Genomic DNA, 16,035 nt, shown 5'->3' on the forward strand with positions numbered 1-16,035 from the left:
AAATAAATTAAAAAAAACAAAAAAAACATATAAACATCCATTTCAATACATGTCTAGTTTGTCGCAACTATAATATACATTTCTCTTTGTATTTTGACTCTTCCTTATTTGGTCATTCCTTTTATCTATCTAATATTGATCTTTGTTTACATATGTCTGTTCTTTGTTTCCATCATATTATATTTGGTCATTTTATTTACTTCCTATTGCTTCATCTCTTTCCTATCTTTCAACCAACTATACCACTTTTCCCATACTAAGTAAAAGTCACAAATAGAACACAAAGCTTACCTATTCATCAAACTTATATTCTGATTGCATCAACAATTATGTTCTGATCAATTACATTCTGATCAATCAACAATTACATAACTGGAATTAAAAAACAAGTTAGAATAGAATAGAATAGAATAGAATAGAATAGAATAGAATAGAATAGAATAGAATAGAATAGAATAGAATAACAGGGTTGGAAGGGACCTTGGTCTTCTAGTCCAACCCCCTTCTTAGGCAGGAAACACTACACCTCAGACAAATGGATATCCAACATCTTCTTAAAAATTTCCAGTGTTGGAGCATTCACAACTTCTGGAGGCAAGTTGTTCCACATTAATTGTTCTAACTGACAGGAAATTTCTCCTTAGTTCTAAATTGCTTCTGTCCTTGATTAGTTTCCACCCATTGCTTCTTGTTCTACCTTCAGGTGCTTTGAAGAATAGTTTGATTCCCTCTTCTTTGTGGCAACCCCTGAGATACTGGAACACTGCTATCATGTCTTACCTAGTCCTTCTTTTCATCAAACTAGACATACCCAGTTCCTGCAACCGTTCTTCATATGTTTTAACCTCCAGTCCCCTAATCAACTTTGTTGCTCTTCTCTGCACTCTTTCTAGAGTCTCAACATCTTTTTTACATCATGACAACCAAAACTGAATGCAGTATTCCAAGTGAGGCCTTACCACAGCATTATAAAGTGGTATTAACACTTCACGTGATTCTATCCCTCTGTTTATGCAGCCCAGAACTGTGTTGGCCTTTTTGGCAGCTGCTGCACACTGCTGCACAATGCTGGCTCATATCTAACTGGTTGTCCACTAGGACTCCAAGATCCCTCTCACAGTTATTACTTTGAGGAAGGTACCACATATACAGTACCTGTGCATTTTGTTTTTCTTCCCTAAATGTAGAATGTTGAATTTCATTTTGTTAGATAGCGCCCAATGTTCAAGTCTGTCAAGATCCTTCTGTATCTTGAGCCTATCTTCCGGAGTGCTGGCTATTCTTGCCAATTTGTGTCATCTGCAAATTTGATGAGTTCCTCATCTATCCCCTCATCCAAGTCATTGATGAAGATGTTGAAGAGTACTGGGCCTAAAACAGAGCCTTGGGGTACTCCATTGCATACTTCCCTCCATGTAGATGCAATTCCATTAAGAACTACACCTTGAATGTGGTTGGTCAGCCAGTTACGAATCCATCTGGTGGTGATGCTGTCTAACCCACAGTTTTCTACTTTATCTAGTAGTAGGTTATGGTCTATTTTATCAAATGCTTTACTGAAGTCCAAGTTGATAAATTATATCAACAGTATTCCTCTGGTCCACTTATTTTGCAACTTCATCAAAGAATGCAATAAGATTAGTCTAGCATAATCTGTTTTACGTCTGCCAGTTCCTTCAGAATCTTGGGGTGTAATCCATCTAGTCCTGGTGATTTGAACTCGTCTAGGGTAGACAAGTGTACACTTACCATTTTCTTCCCTATTTTAACTTATGTTCCTAATCTGTTTTTTGTAGTGCTGTTTTTGATAGGTTGGACTGTTTTTTTCCTTTTGTGTAAAGACAAATGCAAAAAATGAGTTAAGTAGTTCTGCTTTGTCCATGTTGCTTGTCACCTTTTTGCCACTTTCTCCCAGCAATGGACCAATTGTTTCCTTGTCTTTGTTCTCGTTTTTAACATGTTGGAAGAAGGTTGTTTTTTATTTTTTTTTTACTTTTGTCGCAAGCCTTTGTTCATTGTGAGCCTTAGCTTTCCTCACTTCATCTTTACAGGCTCGGGCTATTTGCTGATATTCTGCCTTAGTTATTTGCCCCCCTTTCCACTTTTTATACTTCTCCTATTTGTCTTCCAATTTGTCAGAGAGTTATTTATGCAGCCATGCTGGTTTCTTTTGAGAGCTATTATTTTTCGTCTTCATTGGTATTGTGCTAGACTGGCCTTTTATAATCTCACTTTTCAAAATTTCCCAAGCTTCTCAAGTTGAGGATTCTCATCCATGGAATCCTTCCCAAGCTCTCTCTAAGTTTATTGAAATTATCTCTCTTAAAGTCCAAGACTCTAGTTTGACTTTGTTCTACTACTTGTGTTTGCATAATGTTGAATTCCAATACTGCTTGATCACTTGCCCCCAAGGTTCCTGCAGCTTCAACACCTTCTATCATTTCATCTCTGTTAGTGAGAATTAAGTCCAATATGGCTGATCCCCTTGTTCCCTTCTCTACTTTTTGGGAAACAAAGTTGTCTGCTAGGTTTGTTAGGAACCTTCCACTTGGTGCAGAGTTTGTCTCCCAGTTGATGTCAGGGTAGTTAAAATCCCCCTTTACTATTGTGATGTGCTTCCTACATACCTTAGTTAGCTGATTAGCAAAAAGTTCATCTACTTCCTCTGTTTGGTTGAGTGGCCTATAGTATAGACCTATGGCAATGTCATTGCCCACCTTTAATATTGACCCAAATGCATTCAAGATAATTTTCATAATTGTTGTGCTCTATTTCTGTAGAGATGTAGTTATTTCATATATATAGTGCAACTCCACCTCCTCTTTTATTTGGTCTATTTCTTTTAAATAATTTCTATCCCTCTAGTTGTATGTTCCATTTGTGGGTTTCATCCCACCAAGTTTCCGTAATGGCAACAATATCATATCTACCCTCATTTACTTGAATTTCTAATTCACTCTGTTTATTCCTCATACTTTGTCCATTGGTGTATAGAAATTTGAGTCCATTTTGATTGACCCTGTGTTTACTGTCTGCCTAACCCGTGTTGTGCCTGACTGCCCCTACTTTCTTGCCACCTGTTTGATTAGTGCACATGGTATGGCACTCACTATTAAATGCTTGATTTTGCTTGACAGCGGGCTGATAATCTTACCCGCACAGACATCTATGTTACATGCACTGATAGCCCTATTAATTTTGGATTGCTGGGAACAGAAATGTTCTGTATCAATTAATTCTCTGTCCCTGCTGTTCAGTTTAAATGTTTAACCAGAAAATCTGTGAATTTAATGCTAAATAACTCAGTCCCCTTCTTTGACGGATGCAATCCATCTTTTTTGTACAGTTTTTCATTGGACCAGCTGCAGACATCATGACTAATAAAGCCAAAGCCTTCCCTTTTGCACCACTCCTTTAGCACACATTGGTCCGCTACATGCTGGCCTTTCCTTTTTTGTTCCTTATATATTGGTAAAACCTCTGAAAAGATAAGTCTACAACCTATACTAAGTTCATATCCCAAGCTCTGGAAATCATTCTGCACAGAAAGTACATCTTTTTGGGACAGATCATTTGTGCCAAGATGTATAATAGCATCAACATCACAGTCCTTACTGGCATTCTTGACTATCTTAAGAATATGCCTCCTGTCTATGCTGGCAGTAGCACCTGACAGACACCTGACCTCCATATCCTTTCCTAAATTTACATGCCTTACCATTGAATCACCAACCAGAAGGTGGCTTCTCTTTTTGGATACCGTGCTCTTCTTGTGGACCGATGTGTAATACCTGATTCACACTTTCTCCTTTCCAAAATAAATTCTTCATCTCGGACCACAATCCCTGCTTATTTGAGTTATCATTATCACAACTACCTTGACCTGTCACTTTAGTGTTCCTATTAATGTCAGCAAGGGCACTATATCTGTTATGCTGGGACACAGCAAAAGCTTTGTGTTTATGGTTCACAGCTCTCACCCTGCCAGATCCCACGGTTGTCCATACTGCCCTTCTCCTGCAGGATCTTTGTGTAGAGGGGACTGATGGCGTGGCAGCTCAATAGAGTGGAATTGGGCACCTAATTTCTGCTTGGAGAGCACAGATTAGTGCTTCTAGATAAGTATGATGTCCACGTAGACTACTAATTTGTTTACAAAGAGGACAGTACCCAAATTTGAAAGAGTACTGCGAAAGACAGCTGCAAAACAAGTATTACACTGAACTAAGCCGGTCATTTTGAAATAGAATAAAATCACAATCTCAAGTGCACTAACCCTGAATATATTGCTATTTTTGGTTTATAGTGATATGATTCACGCGCCATTAGGCACGTGGGCAGCTACCTTTTTCCTCTGTACTCACTCTCAGACTCCCCCAGGGGTGAAATCTAAATTTTTTTGCTACCGGTTCTGTGGGCGTGGCTTAATTAGTGGGTGGGGCTTAGTGGTCAGGTGACTGGGTGCGTGTGGTTTGTTGGTCAGCTGGGTGTGGCGAAGTTGACGTCACTTCTTTGCCCTTTTTTAACCTACAAAACACAACACAAAACAACTGGCTCACCGCAATGTAAAAACAGCTGGGCTAGACCGAAAATGGCCCCTGCAATAAGCAGGAACCTCACAAAGGCACATAAAGCCCAAAAAAACCACTTTCACACTTTACACACACAAAATTCCACATACAGCTTTGTGAGATTTTGTGTGTTTGTGTAGTTAGAGTGAAACACTACAGAAACACACAAAATCTCAGAAAGCTGCACAGATATTATTTTATTTTATTTTATTTTATTTTTATATAAAAGCAGCTAAATTTAAAACTTCCTAAACTTTAAATGGCTAGGTCTAAAAAAATAACGACTAAAAAAACCCCCAATTAACTATTTTTTTAAAGCTCCCAAAGGGGAAAAAAACTTACAGGCAGGCAGGCAGATAGAGCTGCTCACCGATGAGCTTGATTGCAGGCAGGGAGATTCAGTTGCTTGCTGATGCAATGGATTTCAGGGATTACAGCAAGCGAAGCAAGGCAGGCGTGCGAAGGTAAGCAAGCTGGAGGCTGGGGGGGGAAGGGATTTTTGCTACCGGTTCTCCCAACTGCCCGCCGCCATCGCTACCTACCCGCCCGAGCCGGTCCGAACCAGGAGCATTTCACCCCTGGACTCCCCCCTCACAGCCAGAAGCTCCTCCCACCAGCTTCTGTGAAGTTAAAAAGTAATGGAGACAAGTTTCACTCTGCCTTTTTCCTCTGTACTCATTCTCAGACTCCCCCCTCACAGCCAGCAGCTCCTCCCACCAGCTTCTGTGAAGTTAAAATGTAATGGAGGCAAGTTTCACTCTACCTTTTTCCTCTGTGCTCACTCTGACTCCCCTTTCACAGCCTACAGCTCCTCCCATCAGCTTCCAATATGTTAATTTTCATCATATGGAGATATGATGCCTATATGCCTAACCAACAGCCTAAAGTTTGCTTGTCAGTAGGATTTATATCTGAATAGGCACACCTAACATTATAAAGTACAAATTCATAAGCAAAATTGGTACCAACATATGCATCTATAATGATGATTTTAAAGTTATAGAACTAAAGTATTTTTGCAAGGATGCAGTAATACATGAGAGTTTAATGAGGAACAAAAAGAAAGAGTAGGCTTGTTACTAAGGATTAAGACAGTACAGAGCTTCAAAAGATACTTTATTTCAATAAAGGTTAAATTAAAGCTTCCCTTCAAAGCATTTTGAAGAAGAGAAGCACTCTTCTGCTTTTAAACAGTGGAATGGCTTTGCTTAACATGTGCAAGAAACCACTGTGTTCAAAGCAAATTGACCAGTTGCTTCTAATCATAAAGTCAAGGTGCAGCATGTTGCCTCCTGATTCTGTTCCAGGTGAGGCTATAAAATTGTATAAACATATAAAAAAAATACATAACTTATTTGTACAACTCTGTCATTTTTCATGGAGTGTTTCCCTGAGATAAAGAAAAATTGCTTCATGTATCCTTTTTAAGCATGTTTCTGCTAGAACAAATGAAGTATCAGGATAATTATTCATTATGAAACACAACAATATTTGAAAAGATTTAGTTTTCTGAAAAATTTCATCTGACTTACAAAGTTTATTAATTATATTACGTGTCTTAAACATCTAACCCACTCAAGAAAGCACATGTCAAGTGTAGCTTTTTTTAAAGGCTAATGCAGATAATTTATAGGAAGAGATAATTAAATTAGTATGTTTTAATGTGTTTTATGTCATATGAATCAGTCAAATCTTTCAGGTATATTTATAAAAAGTGGTGATGTTGTATTAGAGACTAATTTTTTATTTATACCGCTACTAGTGTGGGTTGACTTTAGAGGACTCATTAGCAATAGCAATAGTACTTAGATTTATATACCACTCCATAATGCATTCTCTAAGTGGTTTACAGAGTCAGCATATTATTCCCAACAATCTGGGTCCTCATTTCACCAACCATGAAAAGATGAAAGGCTGAGTCAACCTTGAGCCCCCTCAGGATTGAACACTAGGCTGTGGGCAGGATTTTCCTCCAATATTGCATTCTAATCACTGCACCCATTAGGTATTGATTATATGTATTATGTATTATATGTATTAAACACAATTTTGTTAGAGTATTTCTATCAAGTGATCGTCTTTCACATATCTTTCTTCAATCTAAGGTTGATGTGAAAATCCAGTGTAAACTGTGGGTAATGGTACTTGAAAAAGCTTCACAGTTCAAGTCAAGTTCAATTTATATGAATTTTTTAAAAAACCCTGGATCTATAAGATTTTCAAGGAATTAGAAATTAGAATGTATATTTTCATTTTAAACTGAAGTGTTTTTCCCACTAATTTTCAAATTGCCTTAGATTAGGCATAGTGTAACAACAATATTGTTCTATTTTTGTTTTTATTGTTAAAATCCAGTTATGTTATATAAAGTTTATAGTTTGGTTTATACTACACATTTAAAAATACTGATATAAAATTGTGAAATGGGACACTTTTAAGTCCCTAATTAAGAGATGATTCCAAGCTGCAAAAGAAACTGAGAATTAGAAAATGTAGGCATGCATTTTATGTGAGAGTTCTCCCTGAAATAATTTAAAGAATTCCTTTAATTCCTTTATACAAATTGTTCATATTCTCCCAAATATTACATAATTTAATATTACACTTTTAAACACATATACCCCCCCACCCCAAAAAAAAGCTTTCAGGTTTCAACAACAAACATATTTGTTAAAAGGAGAGATCACTGTACAGGAAAAGGATTTTTTTTTAAAAAAAAAAAAATCTAATTCTTTGGAATTCCCTCTTGGCTCCCCTAATTAACAGTCCTCATACATAAGTTGATTATTGCAAGCTGGACCTTACAAATCTAAGCAGATATCACAGGGATATCTCTACTAAATTAATCCCCTAGGGCTCCTCTGAATTTATGTCTTTTATTTACCTCTTTCTCACTGCTTCCTTTCTGTGTCAGATACAAAGTATAATGTGTTACATTCACATTAAATTTCCATTTTTTTAAAGTAGGATGGGTGCAGAAATTAAAGAACCAACTCTGGTGTTTTTTTTTTTAACTAAAATTCAAAAAGTGTACATAAATTAAGCTGTTACTGCCTTTGCTGGAAACTGAACAATTAGTTCTGATTTTCATGTCCTAGAATATTTAAGAAAGGACAGAGAAGGGGGAATAGTAAAGGAAGAAGAAAAGGAGGAAAAGATTTCTTAAAATCTTCATGAATCAGCCAAACTTGAAATAAATCTCACAATTCATTGTTGATCTACTCAAGAGATGGGATTACTTGAAGCAAGATGAGGGTGGCAGTGGCACCAGACAGAAAAGATTTTTGAGTGGCTAAAGCTTTTTCCTTTCTCTTACAACATATTCTCATTTTTGTTTAAGCCCTTAAAATGTGACAATAACTATAATCATAAATTCTTTTTAGGGGTTGGGTTTTTTACCCTGGTTTCCTAATACATGGCTGAGAAACTCTTAATGTCCTGTAGTTGTTTAACTTTCCATCTGTCTCCATATTAAGTGAAGGTTTTCATATCATGTAACTCTCCCAACACAGCACATGTCAACATTCTTCTAAATTCTTTCTGCTTGACTGTTTGTGGTTAGTTAAGACTATATGGAATTGGAAGCTCAAATTGTATCATTTTTATTATCCACAAGATATGATCAGGAAGGGAACAAGGCAGTGGGAGGCAAGGGAGCTGAAACTATCTAAATCAAACAGAAGAGGTCTGTGCTCTTGGAACATTATACTGAGATGAAGCAAAGTTGCAAATTTAGTTTAGCTTCAATGCGCTAATCAGGGAATGTCTGGCAAATGCAGATTTATTGGCCTATGTTGCACAAATAAAATTTATGTGTTGTTATTGTGGCCACTGTTGTTGCTGATGATGGCTCAGTATCACTTTGGAAGGAGGCATAAGAAAATAGCCACAACCATTGTTACCATATTATTATTGTGTTAATATGCTGAGCTTGTCAGCTGGAAACTTGACAGCCTAGGTTTGAGATTGGAGTGCTGAACAATGGAGCTAGCTCCATTACTCTCCTCAGCTACTGCAAACCTAGCAGTTCAAAAGCATGCAAATGTGAATGGATAAATAGGAACCAATGTTACTGCTTTCTGTATCTCTCAAGACAACACAGGCTCCCTTGGCTGAGAATCAGGGATGAGCACCTCCCCCTTGAGTCACTCACAACTGGAGAGGGGAAACCTTGAACCTTTATTGAAGTGCTTTTCTATATTTCACTAAGCAGAATAATTAAGGTTATAAATATTTACTTCATTAATGTTCAAAGTGTGATGAGGCAAACTATAAATATCTAATATTAGAACGTAAACGGAAACCATTATCAGCTCTACGGTGAAGTCAACTTCGTTACAATGCTCAGTTCATCAGATTATAATAAGAGAGAAAAAGAAGCAAGTACTACATCAAATATAGTGGGATTTTCTTCCATCAACAATAGCCATTGTTAAACAGAGAAAATTTCGGTGAGAATGCAATCCAATGGTTTGCAAAGAAGTTGCAGAATTAAATTGGCAATATTAAGCTATGTTTGTAAACTAAATTGTAAGACAAATGTTATTTGTTTAATGTATGTTCATTTAATAGCTTGGTATTCAGATCATATTTTCTGTTTCTGTTTCATTTTTTCTATTAGTATGCACTGTCATTTTTATGTCAATGGAAATATTTATTTATTGAATTAGGAATGATATTTAACAAACCTGGCAACTGTGAATATTTGGTGTATAAACTTTAACAATGCATAAACTTTAAGGATATACAAATAAGATAGACGTCATGCTTTTCTTGCAATCTAATTCTTCTAACTTGGTAGCAATTTCCTAGAAATAAAACAAGTTGCATATTTTGAGATGCAATTATTGCTTAGAAATTCAGAACTATTAATTATTCTCAAAAGACCAAACGGAAATGCAAAATAAGGTTCAATCGAGAATGAAAGGGGAATATCCATGCCTTCAAATTTCCAATGAAAACATGCAAATCTATTGATATATGCAAATTTAGCAAATTTGCATGATTAATTGTAATCATAATAGAATAGGTGCTCCAAAACACATGCAGTGCAAATCAGGCAGAAAAATGAAAACTCACCTTTAGCTTTGCTTTTTGTAGTAGCCACTGGGACCAAGGAAAAGATTGCAAGAGGAGAAGAGAATAGACAGAGGTTAGTCAGAAGCTCTGATGAAAGTATAGAGAAAGTTTCACGAACGGTATAGGACTAGTAAAAGCCAGATTCAAATACAGTATCTGTGTTATGTCATAATGTATATTTTTTTCCACCATATAATTTACCAAAATAAATGATGTCTAAATTATGTATTCTACATTGATGCCAATGTTACTTGAAACAGATGACTGGCAGCAGTAATTGCAAATAGCTATGCACCAAACTGCCATACAATTTGTAATTTAAATTATTTACTTTTTTAAAAATCAACATTTCAGTTTATCTATATCTATAGATATATATGTATTTATTTGCTATCCATCTTATTTGGATTAATGCATAATCAGGTGGATTACACATTAAAAGCATTAAAATCATAAAATAATGTATGATAAGGTTTTGATCTTATATGGCAGAACATTTTGATATTTATATTATTCCTTCTATATATGCTCATAATATCTCATAGATCTTAGGTTTTTATAAATTTTTGATTAATTGATAGGTCAGGAAAACAGTCATGAAGATGATAATAATAATACTGAAGCAATTATTTATTACTGCATATTAATTGGATGATTAAAAAAATCTGAGATCAGATCAAAATACAATTGTGGATCTTACTAGGTTGAGAGGGAAAGAGGTTCCCATTACATTATTCTAAATTTCTAAATTTCTAATTTCTAAAAGAAAGACAAAATATAATACGGAAACTAAATGAAAATGCTAGCAAATTTTTCTATGAATAATTAAAATATAGAAGAAAAGCCTTTATGAATTTTGGGGCAAAGTATAATAATACTGAAACTGGGAGACTGTGAGTTCTAATCCTGCCTTAGGCACAAAGCCAAATGGGGAAAAAATGGGAGAAAAATAAAATAGATTATTATACAAGCTGAACTCTTCTTTGATCACTAATACCATTTTTAACCCAATATGGAACTCTGATTTTTTAGCTGTGCACAACTCTTACAAGATTTTCTCATGGTCAATGCCAAGTATCATTTAGATCTATATGTAGTTTATATGATTTGTGCCAGCATGAACCACTTTATACATCTATACAATAAATTGTATTTATCTTTTTGAAGCCTTTTCACTCAGTTTGGACAGATCTTTTTAGAGTGTTTTACAAACTCTTTATTTTTGTTTTTATAACTGAACAGTAAACATGGTATCATTTTTATCAACATTAAGCATGGTGACTCCAGGTAATTTATTCATTTATAGTTACAATAGGTAGATTTTAAAAGACAAGCATTTATTCCAGTGGTGGGTTCTAAAATTTTTTACTACCGGTTCGGTGGGTGTGGCTAGGAGGGTGTGTGTGACTGAGTGCGTTACTCATGCACTCAGTCACATGACCCCCCCCAAGCCACGCCCACCGAAAAGGTGGCTAAAATTTTTGGGACTTTTTGAAACTTTTTTTTGACACTCCGGCCCCATATCCAGGTCGGGATGTGTGGGGTGGCGGTGGTCGTCTCGGATTTCCCTCCGTTGCCCTTCATGGACGAAAAGCTCCCCTTCTCGCCTCTGACAGGCCTTCCTTGTGGTTGCAGCCAGAGCAACCCACTCCGCCAGCTCAGGGCAACGGACTCAGCTGCAGCCCAGATGATCCAAGGAACTGTGGGGAGCTTCCCGCGTATTGCACTCCGTCCCAGCCTTCCCACTGCGCCTCCGCACCATTTTTGGGCACCCAGCTTACTGGGCTGCCCCCATTCCTGTCGCAGCTCCAACGGCGGTGGCTTCGGGAGACGCTGCAGCACGGAGGCGCAGGAGAAGCCTGGGAAGGGGATGCAACACACAGGAGGCTCCCAGCAATTTCTCAGCTCGTCTGGGCTGTAGCTGATTGAAGTGCTTTAGCAGCCATGAGCTGCGCTTTCCTCCAAGTCTCACAGAGAGAAGCACCTGTTTTCCTCTGCTGCCCACAGCGCTTAGAGGAAAGCACAACTCATGGCTGCTACCAGGCTGCCCCAGTCCCTATCATGGTTCTCCAAAGGTGGCGGCTTCGGGACATGCTGGTGGCACGGAGGCACGGGCAAAGGCTGGGAGGGGGGCGCAATACACGGAGGGCCAAGTCCACTCCCTTTCGCCTAATCACACTTGTTTACCTGTCCCAGAGAGCTCGGGCTACGGCTCCCTCCAACCCAGCTACCTTCCTTGCTGTCATCGCTCCTGAGCGAACTCTTCTGTCCTCGGCTGTTGCAAATAAGCTCTCAAAGAGACAGAAGCAGGCGTGGCGCACCCAGAGCTGCTGCTTCTTCGCAACAGCCGAGGACTTCTTCTGCTTGGAGCTCCAAGCTGTGGGGAGGGGGGGCAATGCCGGCAGCTTTAGTGGGCTCCTTCCCTCAATGGTTTGTTTTCTTTTACCTCACCTAGGCAACTTTGTCATTAAAGGCTACTCCATGCCTTTTGATCTTTCTCGGGCACTGAAAAAAGTGACCCTGTGTGAAGGGATTGAGCCTGCTGTTGAACTTGGAAGCCGAGAGGCTTCCTTTCCACCCAGCCACTGGCGCACAATGCCGGAAAGACCTCTGGTCGCTGCCACCATCTTCGCGCATGCGCAGCTTTGTTCTCATCAGCTGAAGGACTTTTTGGCACCCTGCAGCCAGGCGTATGAGAGGCTTCTTTGCTCCGGTCAGCTTCGGGTGGGTGAGCAAGCAGCAACTGGGGAACCGGTTTGGGGACGTGGCCTGGCTGCCCTTACTACCGGTTCGGAGAACTACTTCCTAAAGTTACTACTATTCGGTAGAACCGGGCCGAACTGGGAGCAACCACCACTGATTTATTCCAACATCCAGAAGACATTCTGCATATCTCACTTAGCACAACAATTGTTTATTTATTGCTCTGTCCTGTTCTTTCAACCTGATACCATTTTATGACAACACAATTCTTTTATTCCATGGAAGTAACTTTGTTTAGGAAGTTTCTGAAAGGTTTTTTGAAGTCTAAGTATGAGAACATCTTTCTCTGTTGTTCTGCCTATAATGTATCCATTTCCTAATTTTCTTTCTTGTTGTTGTTGTTATTGTTGTTGTTGTTGTTATTACAGCAGATTTTTCATGGGCTTCTTTGTCAAATATTTCATCTAAAACCTTGTTATATGGGAAGGTCAGCATTCAAAATGTGACATTTCTTCATCATGTATCCATAGAAACAATATCCTTGTAGGCCATGCCATTCTGAAATATATTGCTAAGAGGAGTATATGTAAGAAAAAAGCTTTTTTTATTTCATGCATAGACCTAAAAACTTGCATGTTTCTATTCAGATGCAGACCAGACAGAAAATATCTGACTGTGCAGGGGTGAAATGCTCCCGGTTCAGAGCGGATCGCCTGATCCAGTAGTGATGGCAGTGATGGGTGGTTCGGAGAACTGGTAGCAAAAATCCCTGCCCTCCCACCATGCCCAGATGAGCTGAGCGATCATCAGAGGCTGTTTTTTTTACTTTTAAAAGCATTTTTTCAACAACCTCTTTGGCCGAAAAAATGCTTTTAAAAGTAAAAAAAAGCCTCTGATGATCGCATGGCTCAGCTGGGATCATCAGAGGCTTTTAAAAGCATTTTTTCTACAACCTCTTCGGCCAAAAAAATGCTTTTAAAAGTTAAAAAAAGATCCTCTGATGATCGCGCAGCTCAGCTGGGATCGTCAGAGCCTTCTAAAAGCATTTTTTTCTGCAACCTCTTAAGGTTGTAGAAAAAATGCTTTTAAAAGTAAAAAAAAAAAAGTTGGCCACGCCCACCCAGTCACATTACCCCAACACCATCAAGTCATGCCCACAGAACCGGTAGTAACAAATTTTACATTTCACCACTGTGACTGTGCACAGAACAATATACACATATCAAACACCTTGCTTTGTTAAACAGTGTGATTGTTAACAATTTGACAATTACATGCGGTAGCCTGAAAATGATGACTCATTATTCTTATATATATATATTACAATATAAAATATATATTTGCAATTTACATTTAGCATATTGTAGCTTATTTTATGCTTTTTTTCTTTAATACTCCCACAGTGTTCATGTTAACTTTTGGAAACAATGTTGCTAAATTTATATGTCATGTTTTGAGTGCTTATGGCTAAGATCAAAGAAAATTCACTGAAAAAGTTAGAAATCTTCATGGAAAAGTTTTTCTTATCTTTGTCAAATCACTTTTGAAAGATGAAAGCAATAAAAATAATAAGCTTAGAAAATTATTTTTCAAACAAATCAAAACTCAGGTTTTGAAACTAGTCATATGAACAGTAGATCACTTTTATAATGTTCAAACGTTAGAAGTGTACACAGAGTAGAAAACCAGCTCTGAAATACTGAAAGTTTTGGATCAACTATGATTCAGCAGAAACAAAGCACCTAATCATTTGTGCATTTGTAGCTTAATTGGAAGCAAAATTGGAAATTGGAAACAATTTTATGTGTCTTGGGAAATGGTAAGATTTAAAAGCTTATTGTGTTGCAAAACCTTGAGGAACAATTATATATTATAATTCTTTGCTGACAGAAAACTCCTTTATTTCAAATTAGAGCTACAATCTGCCCTTGGGCTATACTGTAGGTCTCATAACTGAAAGCTGTGTGAAAAGAGATAGCTTGGCCCTTTGTATTTTTCATCTTTTGTACAAGATGCAACCAATATAGGAGACATCCTCTCAGAAAACATTTAATGAATTCTCTGGGAAACACAAAACATACTTTCTTGCCTAGTAATGATCACTTGTGTTGTACTGTAAGTGCTTAAGAACAAAAGAGTAATAACTCTTTTCTAATACTTGAAATGCTAAAGTGATAGAAGAACTGCAGCAAAGGGGTCAAACCTGTCTTTGCAGCAAAATGTATTATGGATCAACAATAAAGAAGAACATGATGAAAAAACTCTTGCCTAATATTAAGTAGACAATCAGGCCAGAAGGTTTTTGATTATTATTTTTAAATGTGTTCTACAAACAAAAGCACACATTTATGCAATGCACAGAATACAAGGTTGAACCAATAATCAAAAATCCAAAAGAGCCAAACGATACCAAAAAATGCAATTCGTAGAGATTTCTGGAGGAAGTAAGAATATTGTGAACTGATGGCTTGCTGAATTTTGTGTACATGTGCACTCTGTGCACACTTTATAAACACCAAAGCTTATCAGCACAAGTATATATAGATTTTTAAATATTTATTTAAAAATCAACTTTCAAAACTGTACATACAAATAAAAGCATTTTGGAATTACCATGTTTAGGCATGTATTTAGAACAAAACAATCCCCTTTCCTTCTGTGGCCCGAGCAAAATATATTTACTTCTGGTTCAGGAATTGACTATGCAAAATTGCTGTTCCCTGATCATAATAGCTTGAGCATTTAATGTTTTACTGATTTTGCACTTGTAAAATGTTACAGTAGTATTTTGCAAAAATCAATCTATGTAGTAATTATTTTACCTGCTTTCTATTAATCAGAAGATATAGGAGAACCAAATATAATCGTGTTACTACAGAAGAAATTTATAAATTAATATATTATAACAAGAAGATAAATTTATTTGTATCATCTACCTCAGCAAAATAACATAATACAATGTGTGTAGTTAATAAGGTGTTAAACATCCTTTACAATAGATACAAATCTTCCTCAGCCATGCACGACAGAGATACAAAAACCATTTTCATTGATTTCAGCTTTAAATTGATCACAAAATGATTTGCATGGTCTCATATTTCCACCTTTTCACAGTGACCAGTACTTACTAAATTACTCATTTCAAGTTGTTTTCGTACTATTTTTAAGAGTGGCTGATTTCCTTCGAGATTTTTTTTTCCAGATATTCTTTATTCCGTTGGCCAGCTAATTAACACCGGATTCTACTTTTTTTGTCCAATTATCCTACCATCAAAATACAAAACATTTCTATTTGTTTTCTAAATAATGGTACTTTTTTCTTAAATAAGTTATACATTTCTTTGAAAGAATGGAGGTAATACGCACTGACTGTGCAATAAATGCTGAGAGTCCTCAATGTGCATGATCTCAGTGTAACATAGAGTTCAAAAGAAAAATATTTCATTCATGAGAAGTATTTAAGAAACATGAAATTCACAAGGTATGGTGCAACTATTATTTTTTTAAAAAATAAAATAAAATAAATTATTTATATTCCTAAACACAATAGAGGTAGTTACTAGGTAATTTAAACTCTTTACGTCTGAAACTTACTGTATAAATTTTATTTTTCTACTTTTATATAACGTTCACAATAGAGAACTGAATCAACTTTCAACACAGCACAACAGCAGCTATTCAT

At 36.9% G+C, this 16,035-nt stretch overlaps 1 protein-coding gene across 6 annotated transcripts in view; it reads right to left on the minus strand.

Moving 5' to 3' along the window:
- CADM2 (cell adhesion molecule 2) overlaps positions 1-16,035 on the minus strand; it is a 382,098-nt gene that overhangs the window by 177,199 nt on the left and 188,864 nt on the right. For 4 of the 6 annotated variants that reach the window (XR_015734449.1, XR_015734448.1, XM_034419921.3 and 1 more), the window contains exon 2: positions 9,651-9,677. The exons of the other annotated variants lie outside the window; for them this stretch is intronic. Coding sequence is in view for 2 of the 4 variants with exons in the window: in XM_034419921.3 (XP_034275812.1) it covers positions 9,651-9,677 (27 nt within the window). In the remaining 2 variants the exon portion in view is untranslated. The remainder of the gene's footprint in view (positions 1-9,650; positions 9,678-16,035) is intronic. 6 annotated transcript variants of the gene reach the window in all.

Source organism: Pantherophis guttatus, chromosome 5 (genome assembly GCF_059756535.1).
Source record: "Pantherophis guttatus breed Tessera chromosome 5, ASM5975653v1, whole genome shotgun sequence".
In the NCBI taxonomy this organism is placed as follows: Eukaryota; Metazoa; Chordata; class Lepidosauria; order Squamata; family Colubridae; genus Pantherophis; species Pantherophis guttatus.